We start from the raw sequence: 15846 nt of genomic DNA, 5'->3' as shown, positions 1-15846 counted from the left end.
GGACAACACTATAGACATGAAACTTGGATATAACTTAGAGTAGTCAGTGTACAGCTTGTATAGCAGTGTAGATTTACTGTCTTCTGAAAATAACTCAACACACAGCCATTAATGTCCAAATAGCTGGCAACATAAGTGAGTACACCCCACAGTGAACATGTCCAAATTGTGCCCAAATGTGTCGTTGTCCCTCCCTGGTGTCATGTGTCAAGGTCTCAGGTGTAAATGGGGAGCAGGGCTGTTAAATTTGGTGTTTTGGGTACAATTCTCTCATACTGGCCACTGGATATTCAACATGGCAACTCATGGCAAAGAACTCTCTGAGGATGTGAGAAATAAAATTGCTGCTCTCCACAAAGATGGCCTGGGCTATAAGAAGATTGCTAACACCCTGAAACTGAGCTACAGCATGGTGGCCAAGGTCATACAGCGGTTTTCCAGGACAGGTTCCACTCGGAACAGGCTTCGCCAGGGTCGACCAAAGAAGTTGAGTCCACGTGTTCGGCGTCATATCCAGAGGTTGGCTTTAAAAAATAGACACATGAGTGCTGCCAGCATTGCTGCAGAGGTTGAAGACGTGGGAGGTCAGCCGGTCAGTGCTCAGACCATACGCCGCACACTGCATCAACTCGGTCTGCATGGTCGTCATCCCAGAAGGAAGCTGACGCACAAGAAAGCCCGCAAACAGTTTGCTGAAAACAAGCAGTCCAAGAACATGGATTACTGGAATGCCCTGTGGTCTGACGAGACCAAGATAAACTTGTTTGGCTCAGATGGTGTCCAGCATGTGTGGCGGCGCCCTGGTGAGAAGTACCAAGACAACTGTATCTTGCCTACAGTCAAGCATGGTGGTGGTAGCATCATGGTCTTGGGCTGCATGAGTGTTGCTGGCACTGGGGAGCTGCAGTTCATTGAGGGAAACATGAATTCCAACATGTACTGTGACATTCTGAAACAGAGCATGATCCCCTCCCTTCAAAAACTGGGCCTCATGGCAGTTTTTCAACAGGATAACGACCCCAAACACAACCTCCAAGATGACAACTGCCTTGCTGAGGAAGCTGAAGGTAAAGGTGATGGACTAAACCCAATTGAGCACCTGTGGCGCATCCTCAAGTGGAAGGTGGAGGAGTTCAAGGTGTCTAACATCCACCAGCTCCGTGATGTCATCATGGAGGAGTGGAAAAGGATTCCAGTAGCAACCTGTGCAGCTCTGGTGAATTCCATGCCCAGGAGGGTTAAGGCAGTGCTGGATAATAATGGTGGTCACACAAAATATTGACACTTTGGGCACAATTTGGACATGTTCACTGTGGGGTGTACTCACTTATGTTGCCAGCCATTTAGACATTAATGGCTGTGTGTTGAGTTATTTTCAGAAGACAGTAAATCTACACTGCTATACAAGTTGTACACTGACTACTCTAAGTTATATCCAAGTTTTGTTTCTATAGTGTTGTCCCATGAAAAGATATAATAAAATATCTGCAGAAATGTGAGGGGTGTACTCACTTTTGTGATACACTGTACATACATACAAACAAACAGAAAGACAGTACAGCAGAGTGCAATGTTCTACAGTGGAGAGGCAGGTGATATAGATGCCACACATCTCCAGGGACCTGAAAGGCTGGGTTCTGTACTTCACTCCATTCAGCCATGAAGAGAAAAATCCACAAGCTGTGCAGGACCCTACAGGTCACTTATTTCTTTTGAGGACCATGAGGCTTGTTAGACATCCCAATCCAAAATCATGGGCATTATCATGGATCTGCCCCCGTTTTTAAATAGAATGGAATGCTCTTATTTGTCATATACACTGATCAGCCATAACATTAAAACCACCTCCTTGTTTCTACACTCACTGTCCATTTTATCAGCTCCACTTACCATATAGAAGCACTTTGTAGTTCTACAATGACTTTTTTAGCCTGCTTTCACCCCCACAGGACCCCCACAGAGCAGGTATTATTTAGGTGCTGGATCATTCTCAGCACTGCAGTGACAATAACATGGTGGTGGTGTGTTAGTGTGTGTTGTGCTGGTATGAGTGGATCAAACACAGCAGCGCTGCTGGAGTTTTTAAATCCACTCACTGTACACTCTATTAGACACTCCTACCTAGTTGGTCCACCTTGTAGATGTAAAGTCAGAGACGATCGCTCATCTATTGCTGCTGTTTGAGTTGGTCATCTTCTAGACCTTCATCAGTGGTCACAGGACGCTGCCCACGGGGCGCTGTTGGCTGGATATTTTTGGTTGGTGGACTATTCTCAGCCCAGCAGTGACAGTGAGGTGTTTAAAAACACTATTAGCATTGCTGTGTCTTATCCACTTATACCAGCACAACACACACTAACACACCACCACCATGTCAGTGTCACTGCAGTGCTGAGAATGACCCAACACCCAAATAATACCTGCTCTGTAGTGGTCCTGGGAAAATCCTGACCACTGAAGAACAGCATGACAGGGCTAACAAAGCATGCAGAGAAACAGATGAACTACGGTCAGTAATTGTAGAACTACAAAGTGCTTCTATATGGTAAATTGAGCTGATAAAATGGACAGTGAGTGAAGAAACAAAGAGGTGGTTTTAATGTTATGGCTGATCAGTGTTTATTCACACATCCTATAATACATGGTACTGTAGTTTTGTTATTCTGATAGCATGTTTAATCTTTGCTGATCTGTTTAGAGACACACTTTTGTGGCGCTAATAACTGACGTCTTAGTGATCGAGGTCAAGGACAAATTTGCCAAAAGTCGACCGATTATCAAGCGCTTCCTCGGTCAGCTGAACATCCCTGTTCAAAGGCTGATAGAAAGGCACGCATCAGGGTCAGTGCTGCTTCCCCACTTATAATGCTACTCATTTAAGTCATTACATGATACAGCATGCATGAACAAGGCGAAGCGCAATAAATGTTCTTGTATCCACTTATTTCCACCAGCAACCAATCCCTGAGCTTCTCTCTCTGCCGACGCTTGCCTACGGATAATGTTAGTGGTCAGCTCCAGTTTAAAGTGGATATCACCTCCACCAACCAGGATGGTGAGATAATACACCAACACACACCCATAGATTCATAGATGTATTTTACATATATAATGGTACTTAAATTCATTGATTGTTTTATAAGCTACACCTACCATACAGATTAACTTATTGGGTATACAATTACTGACTGTAGACCACTGCTACCTGTATACATATTGTCACCCTGGTCCACCATTTATCAATCAAAAGGAACCCCATAGGACCCCCACTGGCCACATGAGGTTTGGGCTGTGGATTATTGTCAGTGCTAATGACATGGGCACTGTTCTGGTATCAGGTGCAGCAGTGTTGTTGGGATTTTTTAATCCTGTTTTGGCCTTTTTATTGGGAACACATACCCTGTTAGCACTTGTTGTAGGTGTACAGTAAGAGACAGTGTATTAATCTTCGTTTATTCTTTAATCAGTGGACACTTGAATTACATAAGCCATATAATTGGAAGAAAAGGTCAGACAGGTCAACTCAATTTGGTGCTTCAATAGCAACATTGAATGTCAGGTCGAGGTGCCAACATGATTGGCTGAGAAATACAAAGGGCAAAATGTGCTCCTCCTTGCATGTTTAAAGCTCGCAGTGAGAATTTTCTACTGTCTGGTAAAACAGGTGACTGACTGCACATGGGTTTGAGAAGGTGTGTGTTTTCCTGTAGCCTTTCTTGGCCACCATGGGTGTTGTGTATTTGGCAAAGGTTGTGGGGAATTGGAAATGATTAAAATGAGTTGTTTAACATTTTAATTTCCGTAACTTACCACAAACATACTGGTGTTACATTATGAAAAATGGAAATATTTTTTTAATATTTGTATTATTATCTTATAGACGTCTCCCCTGAGTCATTTTTTGGAGTAGCAGCCATGAATGGACCACCTGGTACCCCCTCAGATGATGAAGATTTGCCCCACGCTCTTCCTCTATCGTCTGGAGCTCTGTCCCCCACCAGCTACCATAGTTTCAGAAGAAACGAGTATGGTAGCAGCATTCTATCACCTGATTCTGAAATCTGTCCTGGTGCTTTCTTTGAAGAAGCCCCCTCTTCCCTTGATGCACTTCAAGCAAGCTTCAGCGAGCAGCTTGATGCCATTGAGGCTCCCAAGGGTCCGGGTGAACGGCCAATGGGTTCGGCGTCCCCAAAACTCAGCTCCAGCTTCCCGACTCACACCCGCCTCAGTGACATGCTCCACATCGATTCTGACGAGGACGAGGACAGGTCTGCCGGGATTGATCCCATACCTTCTGTCATGAATGGACTCAAATGTCCAGTCATACTTCACAGGCCAAAACAACCTGAAGTCCTGGAGGAAACAGCGAAAGAAGTTGGAGTGGAGTCAAACATGGAAACACTGAGTTTAGGGCCCAAGGTGGCACCAAAGCCTGAAGAGGCACCCAGTTCTGTGGCTCCACAGGTGGAAACGATGAGTCTGATAGAGAGACAAGATGAAGGAGAGGAAGAAGGGCTGGGACCCAGTGAGGAGCTGGCTACAGAGGTTGACATCTCTTCCATGGCGTCTGATTGTTCTCCCATGCCAGTATCTGCCACACAGGTAACATTTTTAATATGCCTTGATACCAGATCTTTGGAAATGCCTGATAAACTTTTCATATGTGCATCTATTCTGCAAGTTTCCATGTAAAAAAGATGTAACTCATTATCCTGAACAAACCAAAACTACCAGGTGCTACCTGTGAACCATTTTTTAGAAACATGTATTATGCACATTATTACACAGTAGTAAACATACACATTAATACACCTATATCTGTATTTTTGTCAAATGGCTGAGCCTTTTTAGAATTGGTACTTTTTTCATCCCAGTATGAATAAATCCCAATTCCAAAAAGGTTGTAACGTTGTAAAATGCTATAAAAACAACAAAAACATTTCCACTGTTTTCACTAACCAAACTGCATTTTGTAAATACATTTTTTAACAGATTTGGAATTTAATGCCTCCAACACACTAAAAAAAGTTGGCATGTTTAGTTGTTTCTTATTAATCACAATGTCTAATTATCTGGGACATGGGTCACTGCTCTTGTGCCAAGCTTTATAAAACTATAGTCAGAGCCTGAGCCTTTTTAGATCCACATTTTATACCCAATCATGATCTTGTGAATTGTACCTTTTGTAGCTTTTTTTCCCCATGCTTGTATGCTAGTAGTGCTAGTTAAGAGATTGAATGTCCTATTGTCAGCCATCTGCCTCATTCACAACAACATTTTGTGAAGATCCCTCCCAGAAGAGTGGAGAATGTTTAAGTACATATGGTGGTGACTTCATTTTAATGCCCTTGGTTTTGCATGTCATATATTTCAATAGTTTCTCAATAGTGACACTGAGCTTGTTAAATTTTCTAAGTCTTTATCTTTTACCATTATTCATCTTCAAAGGAAGCAGAACAGGGGGCAGAGACGGCGATAGATCCCGGAGGAGAAGATCTCTCAGATGACCCATCCACTACGTGTGAAGTCATCGATGCCGGATGTGAGCGTGAACGTCCTCCGACCGATGAGCTTGAACTGGACATAGCACCTCCAGTGCTATTGGTCAACGAGGATGAAGATGACGTGGAGGAGGACACAATGTCCAGGAGGTGGAGCCTGGAGGCAACAGCAGGCGTATCCCAAGAGGATGAGGATGAAGAGGAGCTAATGCATTCGGGAGAGGCCGGGTCTATAGACTCTGAGACATTTGCTTCAGAGACAAACACAGATCCAGGTAAAGTCATTATCTTAAACACGGAACAATCTGGTCTACATTATTAAAGCCTCAGCAAAAGAAAAGAACCATCCTCAATAGGGTACAATCACTTCTGTGGAATCCATTATTGTTTCTAATGCTGTCAACAACAACAACAAAACATAGGGGTTGCATACAAAGCTTTCAATACTAAAGTGGTAATAAAAACGTAGTCAGGTTGTCTGTGGGACAAATCCGGGAAAGGAAATAAAGTATGATTACCACTAAACTATTAGATAAGCCAAAAGTCTGACTGTGTTCAGTTTTGGTTCACGATTTAATCGAGCAACCAAGGGGGCAAACACTTTTTACAAGGGTGAAATAGCTGTTGGAGAACTTGTCATCTTAATAAATGAATTTATATTTCACAACATGTGTTTTAGCTGAAGTTTCCCAATGGATATGATGTAAAAGGTTGTGGTACGTTGCAAAGTGGGTCATCCTACATTGTATTCTGGTGTCATCTCTTCCCTAGGCAAACATGTCCACTTCTGAAGTTTGTGTGGCACACCCGACAGGAATGGCCTATGACTCACAGCTCCATACATGATGCACTGCAACACTTTCCTCCCATTAATAGTATTTAAATAATCAGAAATTTGACTTACTTGACATCAGCCCTTTTGTTGGTTCGTACCAGATGCCATAGCCTTCATTATTCCCTGGCATCAATGAGTCCTGGTCACCCAACAACCTGTTGGTAGTGCATAGTTTAACCTTCTTTAGAACACAGTTGGTAGCAATCTTGGTTGTTTTAGAGACACTTCAACCAAGTCGTCTGGCTATAATGATTTGACCCTTATTAATTTCACTCAGGTCCTTAGGATGATAAGATCTGCTGCATTTAACACAAGAATTATGAGAAACTACTATCAGCCCAATATTTAATATATCCTTGACCGCCACTATCATGATTTGCTATGAACTATGGTTGCCATTCACATTTTTGAGAAGTGGTCCATCAACATATAATGATTTTTTTGTCAAGCAGTCATTATATTCTTACTTTCTACATTTTACTATATTTGTAACAAATAGCAACTCCCTTTTAAAAAATGTAAGTACAAAAGATACTGCAGTGTGACGCAAGTTGGCCTAATGTGCCTAAATAAGATTAAAAACTATTGTACGCCGCTCAGGTGGCGCAGCGGTAAAAACAAACGCTGTTCACCAGAGCTGAGATCTCGAATACATCGTATTGAATCTTGGCTCTGCCTGCCGGCTGAGGCTGAGCGGCCACATGAACAACGATTGGCCTGTTGTTCAGATAGGGGTGGGATTAAGCCAGATGGGGACTCTCTTTCAGACTAGTGCATTTATGACCGCTGCTGGCTGGTTGGTGGCGCCTGCACGGAGGGTGTGGCTCTCCGTACACAGCGCTGTACTGCACTGCACTCGTCAAGCGTAGGTGATAAGATGTTCGATTGCTGTGCATGTGTCGGAGGGGGCGTGGAGCAGCCTCGTCCTCCCCAATCAGGAGCAGGGACCAGCATTAGTGAGAGGATGATTGACGGGCAGAAATTGGATGCGCTAAAGTGGGAGAAAAATGGGGGGGGGGGGGGGGGGGGGGGACTATTGTACTTTTGTTCATTAGTGATGTTTTTATTCAATACAATTCAATACAAAATGCATTGTCTGTATAATTAATAAACAACCATAGCTTTTACCCATAAGCTTCTTGCTGATAATTATTGTTTGAGTTTGACCATTGTTCAGGTTCCACCCAGCTAAATGGACATCAACAGGTTCATTCGCTTCCCTCTGTGAGACAAGATATTCACCGGTACCAGCGTGTGGACGAGCCCCTACCACCCAGTGAGTGTGTGTATGTGTTTACATTTGTCTGCATGTGCATGCAGGAATGTATGGACAAGAACCCGCTTCTTTCCAGCTGTGAACGTCAATGTTCCTGAGTTTGCACTGCACAGTATTATCAGTATTGCTACAAATAAACAGATACACTAATTTGAGCTAAGTCTATAATCTTGTACTGCCACAAGATTGATTAAACGAAGTAGCTAAAAGATGCTCAGGTGGTACGACAATCTCATACACCAGCACACCACTGCAGAGAGTTTCAGCTCTCAAATTCCTAACAGACCCATTTAGAAGTGTCTGTGGAGACGGTCGGCAGTTTTTCCTTATTGTGCAGCCGTAAGGCATAGCATGACTTTGCGAGAACCCATCACTGGCTGGTGTAAAGAGGCAGCTGTAATTTTTGTTATTCTAAATTAATGGCAAAAGGCTGACAACTACAATTGCTAAGATTGCTAATTGCTAATACACAAGAATTGCTAAGTATGTCAAACCTTGTAAAAACCATCATCCATTTCTTTGTATAACCTTACATGTGTACCTTTCACAGACTGGGAGGCTCGGATTGACAGTCATGGACGCATCTTCTTTGTGGATCACGTGAATCGGACCACAACGTGGCAGAAACCCACTGGCCCTCCTGCTCCTCAGGGCCTGGCGCGCTCCAGCTCCATCCAGCAGATGGAGCAGCTCAATCGAAGGTCAGAATTTCACCATTTTTTGTCGGTAAAGTTTTGTCAGTACAATTTTAGTAGTATTAAGATAAGAAAAAAACATGTTTAACAATTAAATTGATAGAAGAAAAAAGTAAAGCAGCAACAAGCCATAAATACCTGACACCTGCCTAGAGGTTTTAAAAAGTTCAGAAGTTGCCAAACCAGAGAAGGCAATAGCTCCTTCACTTTGGTGATTAAAACCTCTTATTCTGTATTGTTAATTCCCAGTCTGAAGTGGCTTTATAAAATGAAGGAGGTGGTGGCAGGTCAAACTTGTTGGTCAGTCAGTGTACAGCTTGTTTACAATATTGTTGGTGGAATGTCCTATTACAAAAGGACCAGTTATGGCACTTAGGTGGCGCAGCGGGATATTCCGCTACCACGCCAGCACCAACTTTCTGAACTCCTCGGTTCGAAACTCGGTGTTGCCACCGGTCGGCTGGGTGCCATCTGGCGGGCATAATTGGCAGTGCCTGCAGCAGATACTAATTGGCCACCGTATCTGCAGGGTAGCGCCGGACTGTGTGGGTGGGTCTTCATACGCTGTGTAAGGACCCTGATTGGCGGAAGAGACGCCCGTGCAGAATGCAGGGGAGAGAAGAGGAGGGCTGTACACGTGTCGGAAGAGGTGTGTACAGTGACGTGCTCTCCTTGGATACAATCTGGTGTCCCTCAGCAGCAGAAGACAAAAATTGAGTGTGCTAAATCGGGAGCAAAATGGGGAGAAAATGCATTAAAAAACAACAACAAAAGGACCAGTTTAAAGAGGGCAAGTTACATCTGTTGTCTTGGGAGTACCACAGGCAAATTGTAAGGATTATTGTTAAACAAAAACACCACTGCCCCATAACATCACATTAAAATATTTTTTATATATTTCATTCTATTCCCAGATTTTACATTTTCGCATTTTATAACACCACAAAAAAAAACATTTCAAACTTATAAGGCATGGTCATGCATATAAGTAGCTGAAAAGAACCAATGTATGTGGGGATGAAGATAAAGTAAAAATTGAATTATTGTATGTGCATGGAAATTTAGAAAAGTAATTTAGGAAAGCAGTTGAGGTTCCCACAATGCATTGCAAGGACGTCACTCAGGCCAGATTTGGTCTTATCATCAGACTCTTCTAAGCAGGTGGTGTTAGTAGAGCTCACTGTCCCCTGGGAAGACCGTATGGAGGAGGTTTTGAGCTAAAGAAGGCAAAATATCTGGAGCTCACGGAGGACTGTGAAAGGAATGGGTGGAAGTCTCTGCATCGGATGCTCAGCCTCCTTGGGATTAGAGGATTGCAGGAGAGGAAAGCCACCAAAAACTTTACTGATGCAGCTGAAAAGGCATCAAGGTGGCTGTGGTTCAAAAGGAGTGATCCATGATGTAGCTCGCTACTTGGACACAAGTCGGGGGCTGATCAACCCCGACTGGGTCGCCCAGGTCGAACCCTATGACCCTGGGTTCATCACTGAAGATGTGTCCAAGTTGCACCACACAGTGTTTTCAGAACTAACACATTTATAAGCTCATTGTTGGTTTTTCTTTCTTCATTAGGTATCAGAGCATCCGTAGAACTATAACCAGCGAGAGGAGCTCTGATGAGCAAAACTCTGACTTCTCATCTGAGGACACAGACCCGCTAGCGCAGTCCACCTCCGGTGAGTTATAGATAAAATGGCACCTGTCGTTTGCTAGTAGTTAAATTAATTCTGAATGTTTGGAATGAAGAATGTACAGTACAGTATTTGGTTCGAGCATTGGATGCATTTTCCAGTTGAATCTGCTAATGCACTGAACATTCAGACACAAGCTCAAGACAAGAGACAAGAGCAGCTGCTATTAAAGCTAGGATTTTCCATAACTTATTGGGTCAGGTTGGTTACTGTGATTATATAGGCTAACACTTCTATATTTAAGATTGGTTTTCTACTGATAGAGATTAGTGCATCCCTAACAGCTACCAATCTGAAAAAAACATATGGACAGCCATCACATTCAAACAGCATCAAGAACTGACTAGTGCCACTATGATCAACATTGGAGTAATAAATGATATTTGTGACTCCCAGCAACACTTGGCTATGACTTTGTGACAGTTCAAATGCACAACCTCCAAAAGGTTTACTGTTGTGCGCATTTGTAATAAAGTGCTGTTTATTAATAATGGGTTACTAGACTGAAGCACCTGGCAAACTAAATTCACACCTGAGCGCAAATGTCCTGCCAATACCCGTATCTCATTGTTTAATGTGTCTGTGTTCTTGCCAGACTATCGCAGAGAGGGCTCGTTGGCTCACACCAGCCCTCACTCTCGTCTCAGTCTGCTACTTCAGTCTCCTGGTGCCAAGTTCCTCTCCAGTCCTGACTTCTTCACTGTGCTTCATTCAAACCCTGTAAGGGCAACACATAAACACATATGAAAGGCAGTTTAGGCTATTATTTAGTCTGTGTGAGAGGTCAAGTCTTATCAAACTCTCTCACATATACTAATCAACTTCTCACAACTTCTCACTTCTACACTTACTATGCAATTCCTAATTTAGTTTTCTTTTTTTGCATCACCCCCCCCCCCCCCCCCCCCTTTTCTCCCAATGTAATCATTTTTAATTCCCCTGTTTGTAAACCTCCGCTGCTTCCACCAACCCGCAGACTATCACATCTTCGCACAGTCTTCGGCCGTTCCATAGATCTGCCAGTGGCAGTCTCACAGAAAGCAGTAATGCATACAGAGAGGCATGCTGTACTGCAGCGTTTCCCAACCTTTCTTGCACCATGGACCAGTTTCATATAAGATATAATTTCACGAACCGGCGGGGGCGGGAGATTTTAATAATATTGGACAAAAACGTGTAAAATTAGCTTTTTTCACTGCAATGAGATGCTGCTCCCACCTAGGGGTGACAATAAGACAATAACACCCGAAATAGAAGCAGTGAAAACTGCTTTTCTAGCGATCTCTAATTATTCATTCTTTCTGTGCGGCCCCGTAATAAATAGCCCAAGGACCAGTACCAGTCCGTGGCCCAGTGGTTGGGGACCACTGCTGTACTGCTTTGTGATTTCCCCACCCTTCATGAAAGTGCATCAACCAGCCAGTCACCCAACAGCAACAAGGGACACAGTTGACCTCCCTCCCACAGACACAGCCAACCGTGTCTGTTGGACTAGTCAGGGTGGCACAGCTGAGATCCAAACCCAAGAGCTAAGATACAACAGCAAAAGCAAACTGAAAATCATACAATACAAATACTTTGGTAAATTGTATATTTGTATATTTAATTTATAGTTGTTACAGATTTTTCTGTATTGTCTTTCAGAGTGCCTATCGCATGTTTACAAGTAACACGTGTCTGAAGCACATGATCAGTAGAGTTCGGCGGGATGTGCAGCACTTTGAGCGCTACCAGCACAACCGAGACCTAGTCAACTTCCTCAACCTGTTTGCCAACAAACAGCTGGAGCTGCCACGCGGCTGGGAAATGAAGCACGATCAAACTGGCAAAGTGTGTATATTTCAGTGTGTATAAGTCTTGGGTTAGAGGAGAATGCCAGTCTTTCATATATTAGACAGTTCTGTGGACACACCATAGCTATCTAACTGTAGTTTGTATTATATTATATTATATGATATTATATTATATTATATTATATTATATTATTTATATTTTTTGTTTGCATTTTGTATCCAATTACCTGAATGCGTTATGCTTCCTCTCTGCTGATGATATCCACCCTGGTTGAGGAGAGCTGATACTAACACACGCCCCCTCCGATACGTGTGCAGTAGCCTACTGCATCTTTTCACCTGCACAAGGCGAGTTCATATGAGGATCAGCTTTGTGTACAGAGAGTCACACCCTGATCCCCATTATTCCTCAGCACTGTGCAGGCACCATCAATCAGCCAGCAGAGGTCGTAATTGCATCAGTTATGAGGTCCCGTTTGGCACTCCTCTAAAACAACAGCCAATCGTTGTGCGTGTAGGTGCTAGCTCAGGTGTGCTCCATCATAAAACTTTGCTGAGGTCTGTTATAACAATTAAATACATAGAAACTATTTGTGGCAACAGTCTATAAAGGTCTATAAGGAGAGTCTGGTTTGGATTAACGTTAGTGTCTTTCAATTCTTAACGGCAAGGCTTCATAACGGCATGTCTAACAAGCTCATGGTTAGGTGTCCACATACTTTTGTCCATATAGTGTAAATTGTACATTGTAATATATGTTTACTGTATTATATTCTTTATGGGGGCTTCCCACAGTGGCAGTAAGACGTTCTGCTAATACCGACCTCAATCCATTTCTTCTAACTAGTTGTTCTTTGTGGATCACAACTGCCGTGCCACAACATTTATTGACCCGCGGCTGCCCCTGCAGAGTTCACGTTCTAGTGGCCTCCTGGCACATCGGCAGCATCTCAGCCGCCAAAGGAGCCACAGTGCCGGAGAGGTATGTATGTTTATCACTCCTGTCACATTTAGCTCATTCTGAAATGTTATACTTATTTAAAGAGCATTGTGTTTTAGGTGGCAGATGACTCCCGCTCCCCGAGTCCACCCATGCAGCCCAGACCCTCAAGTACTTTTGCTGGTTCCAGTCGCAATCAGTACCAAGATCTGGTACCTATGGGTAAGCTGAAGTACAAAAAAAGATATGCAATTCTGAACATACTTGATATAGCCTTTGTATTTAAGCCTCAGTTTAGCACAAGTCTGTTTTCTAGGGTTTAAATATTTAACCTCATTAACAAAAAAGCGAAATGGCAAATGAATGTGGGGTATTTTAAGTTACAGCATTTAGCAAGTTTATATTGCCTTTAGCAGTACACCGATCACTGTCCATTTTATCAGCTCCACTTACCATATAGAAGCACTTTGAAGTTCTACAATTATTGACTGTAGTCCATCAATTTCTCTACATACTTTTTTTTAGCCTGCTTTCACCCTGTTCTTCAATGGTCAGGACCCCCACAGGACCCCCACAGGACCACCACAGAGCAGGTATTATTTAGGTGGTGGATCATTCTCAGCACTCCAGTGACAATGACATGGTGGTGGTGTGCTAGTGTGTGTTGTGCTGGTATGAGTGGATAAGACACAGCAGCTGATCCACTCATACCAGCACAACACACACACACACACACACATGTCACTGCAGTGCTGAGAATGATCCACCACCCAAATAATACTTGCTCTGTGGGGGTCCTGTGAGAGTCCTGAGCATGCAGAGAAACAGATGGACTACAGTCAGTAACTGTATAACTACAAAGTGCTTCTATACAGTAAGTGGAGCTGATAAAATGGACAGTGAGTGTAGAAACAAGGAGGTGGTTTTAATGTTATGGCTTATTGGTGTATTTTCCCACTTTAAGACAATAAGCAACAATCTGAGAACAAAGTTTTGCTGCCACTTCTTTCTGAAAGTCAGGAAAGATGCATTCTACCACTTGGGTTCCAGTACAGATGTTTGACACTTGACATCCTTGAGTGCTGAGGAGTGGGTCAAAGTCAAGGCCTTTTTGTAGCTTGAAGAGTAAGCATAACAAATAAGATGTAAATTTTTAGATTTGTAGGCCAGCATTGGTGTTTTAAATCTACTGTGGGCTTGTGGCTGCATCTGGGTTCTAAATAAGTTGCAGGGGTATGGTGATGTGCATGGCAATACCTTCCAGGAGTTAAAGTAATCCAGTCTAAACAAGTAGTTGTCATTGAGATAATGTTTAAATACTTCTGATTTTATAAAGGAGGAACCTACATTAGCAGATTGGTTTGGCTGGGGTTTATTTTTAAATAATGAATGGCTGGCAGACATGGGAATTAAATTATAAGTGTCTAAGGGAGGGAACAACAGGATGTGATGAGCATTATCAACGCTCATTAGGAACAGTAAGAGATGGCTGTGTGAGGATAGAACATGAGTGGGTGTAGATAGAAAAAAGAAGAGGACCTGGTACTGAACCTGTTGGCACTCCATTAAGGAAGCATGGTTTTAACTGTAGACATTCCAAATCATTTAATCTTGAACTGTTTTTAATATAGATTGTTTCTTTTTGAATTGACAGTGAAATGAGCAGCATAAGGAATGTAATGATTGATGATTAGCCTATATTTTAATAAAGCAATAAGCCACGAGAGACCGTGCGTTACTGCGATTTTATAAAATCATAGCAGTCTCGAGTGGCTTATTGCTTTTATAAAACGGCGGTCAACATAAAATATAATAAAATACAACAATGTTCAATTTATAAATGTTTTTATTTACAAAAACACTTACAAAAAGCATTCTTCCACGAAATCAGGTAGTCCGTTAACAGTGTTGCTAGGCAACATGAGGATTAACATAACATTCTTAATAAACATTCCTCCACAAACACTATTACACTATTTCTTGGACTAATGATTAGGATTACTGTTTAGATTAATCTGGACATTTCCATGTATAGTACATGACTTAAAATAGTGTTCAACCAAGTTTGTACTTTTTCTTTTCAGTGGCGTATTAATATGGAATGATGTGAGGTGGTCATAGGTGTGCGTTTATCGGGGATTTTACAACGGCTTCGAACACGGCTCAGCCAATCAGATTTTAGGGCCGGAACTATCCGTTTTATAATTAAAACTATACACCATCTGGTTTGATTTGCTGTTGGTTTACTAAATTACTACACCCTGCAGTAGCCACTGTGTGATATGTTCAGCTGCTGGACTCAGACAAGCATGGATTTTACCATTCTTACACTGTTATACACCAACATGTCAGACTAAAGACACTTTGTTTTCCAACAGCCTACAATGAGAAGATTGTGGCATTTTTAAGACAACCAAACATCTTGGATATCCTACAGGAGAAGCAACCAGAGCTTGTGAGGAACCATACCCTCAAGTAAGTCCCTTATTTCAGGCGTCAGGGTGGGTTGTTGGAGACCACTAGATTGAGAGCAAATAGTAAAAAAGAAATACTCTGATGATCCTGCATAGAAATCATGCATATAACAGTCATGGATGTATTAAATGTTGCATTTTTAGCTGCAATTGAAATATTGTCCACCCTGGTTCCTACACCCATGTTTTTCTCTGTACATTGTCCACACCTTTCTTTGCCTGTGTTATCTTTAAAAGCATTATTTTTTTTAGAGCTTTGTGTCTCATGTTTACACTTCCTTCTGTTATGTTCTATTGATGTTCCGCTTCTGACCTTTGTCTTGACTTTGACGGTGAATGTTAGTTTTACTTTAATAAAACCTATTTTGTGATCTAAGGCATATAAAAGTGTCCTCAACACACCAGATGCGACATGGTTCCTGAGGTTGGGGTGTCAACTCTGTAATGTCCTATGATGCTTGAATCCAAAAGAAATAAACCAAATTAATCAAACCAAATCCCACTTGATTAATTTAAGGGTATGATTTAAGGGTAACATGTAACACTGTTTATATTTTGCAAAGCTTCTGTACAATGAATTAGCCTGTATTGCTATTTTTTGTAATTTATGTGTAATTATGTAATCAGAGATTTGATTTAAC

At 42.3% G+C, this 15846-nt stretch overlaps 1 protein-coding gene across 1 annotated transcript in view; it reads left to right on the top strand.

Annotated features, from left to right (window-relative positions):
* The window catches only part of hecw2a (HECT, C2 and WW domain containing E3 ubiquitin protein ligase 2a), a 39581-nt gene that overhangs the window by 13970 nt on the left and 9765 nt on the right, over positions 1 to 15846 (top strand). Inside the window, exons 7-18 of the mRNA XM_063005434.1 lie at positions 2699 to 2841; positions 2955 to 3055; positions 3881 to 4602; positions 5449 to 5776; positions 7514 to 7612; positions 8163 to 8313; positions 9880 to 9983; positions 10594 to 10718; positions 11643 to 11828; positions 12639 to 12773; positions 12851 to 12953; positions 15110 to 15206. Of these exons, the coding sequence (XP_062861504.1) occupies positions 2699 to 2841; positions 2955 to 3055; positions 3881 to 4602; positions 5449 to 5776; positions 7514 to 7612; positions 8163 to 8313; positions 9880 to 9983; positions 10594 to 10718; positions 11643 to 11828; positions 12639 to 12773; positions 12851 to 12953; positions 15110 to 15206 (2294 nt within the window). The remainder of the gene's footprint in view (positions 1 to 2698; positions 2842 to 2954; positions 3056 to 3880; positions 4603 to 5448; positions 5777 to 7513; positions 7613 to 8162; positions 8314 to 9879; positions 9984 to 10593; positions 10719 to 11642; positions 11829 to 12638; positions 12774 to 12850; positions 12954 to 15109; positions 15207 to 15846) is intronic.

Source organism: Trichomycterus rosablanca, chromosome 12 (assembly GCF_030014385.1).
Source record: "Trichomycterus rosablanca isolate fTriRos1 chromosome 12, fTriRos1.hap1, whole genome shotgun sequence".
NCBI classification, from domain to species: Eukaryota; Metazoa; Chordata; class Actinopteri; order Siluriformes; family Trichomycteridae; genus Trichomycterus; species Trichomycterus rosablanca.
Note: the sequence above shows the minus strand (reverse complement) of the source record. Positions and strands in the feature narration are given on the sequence as shown.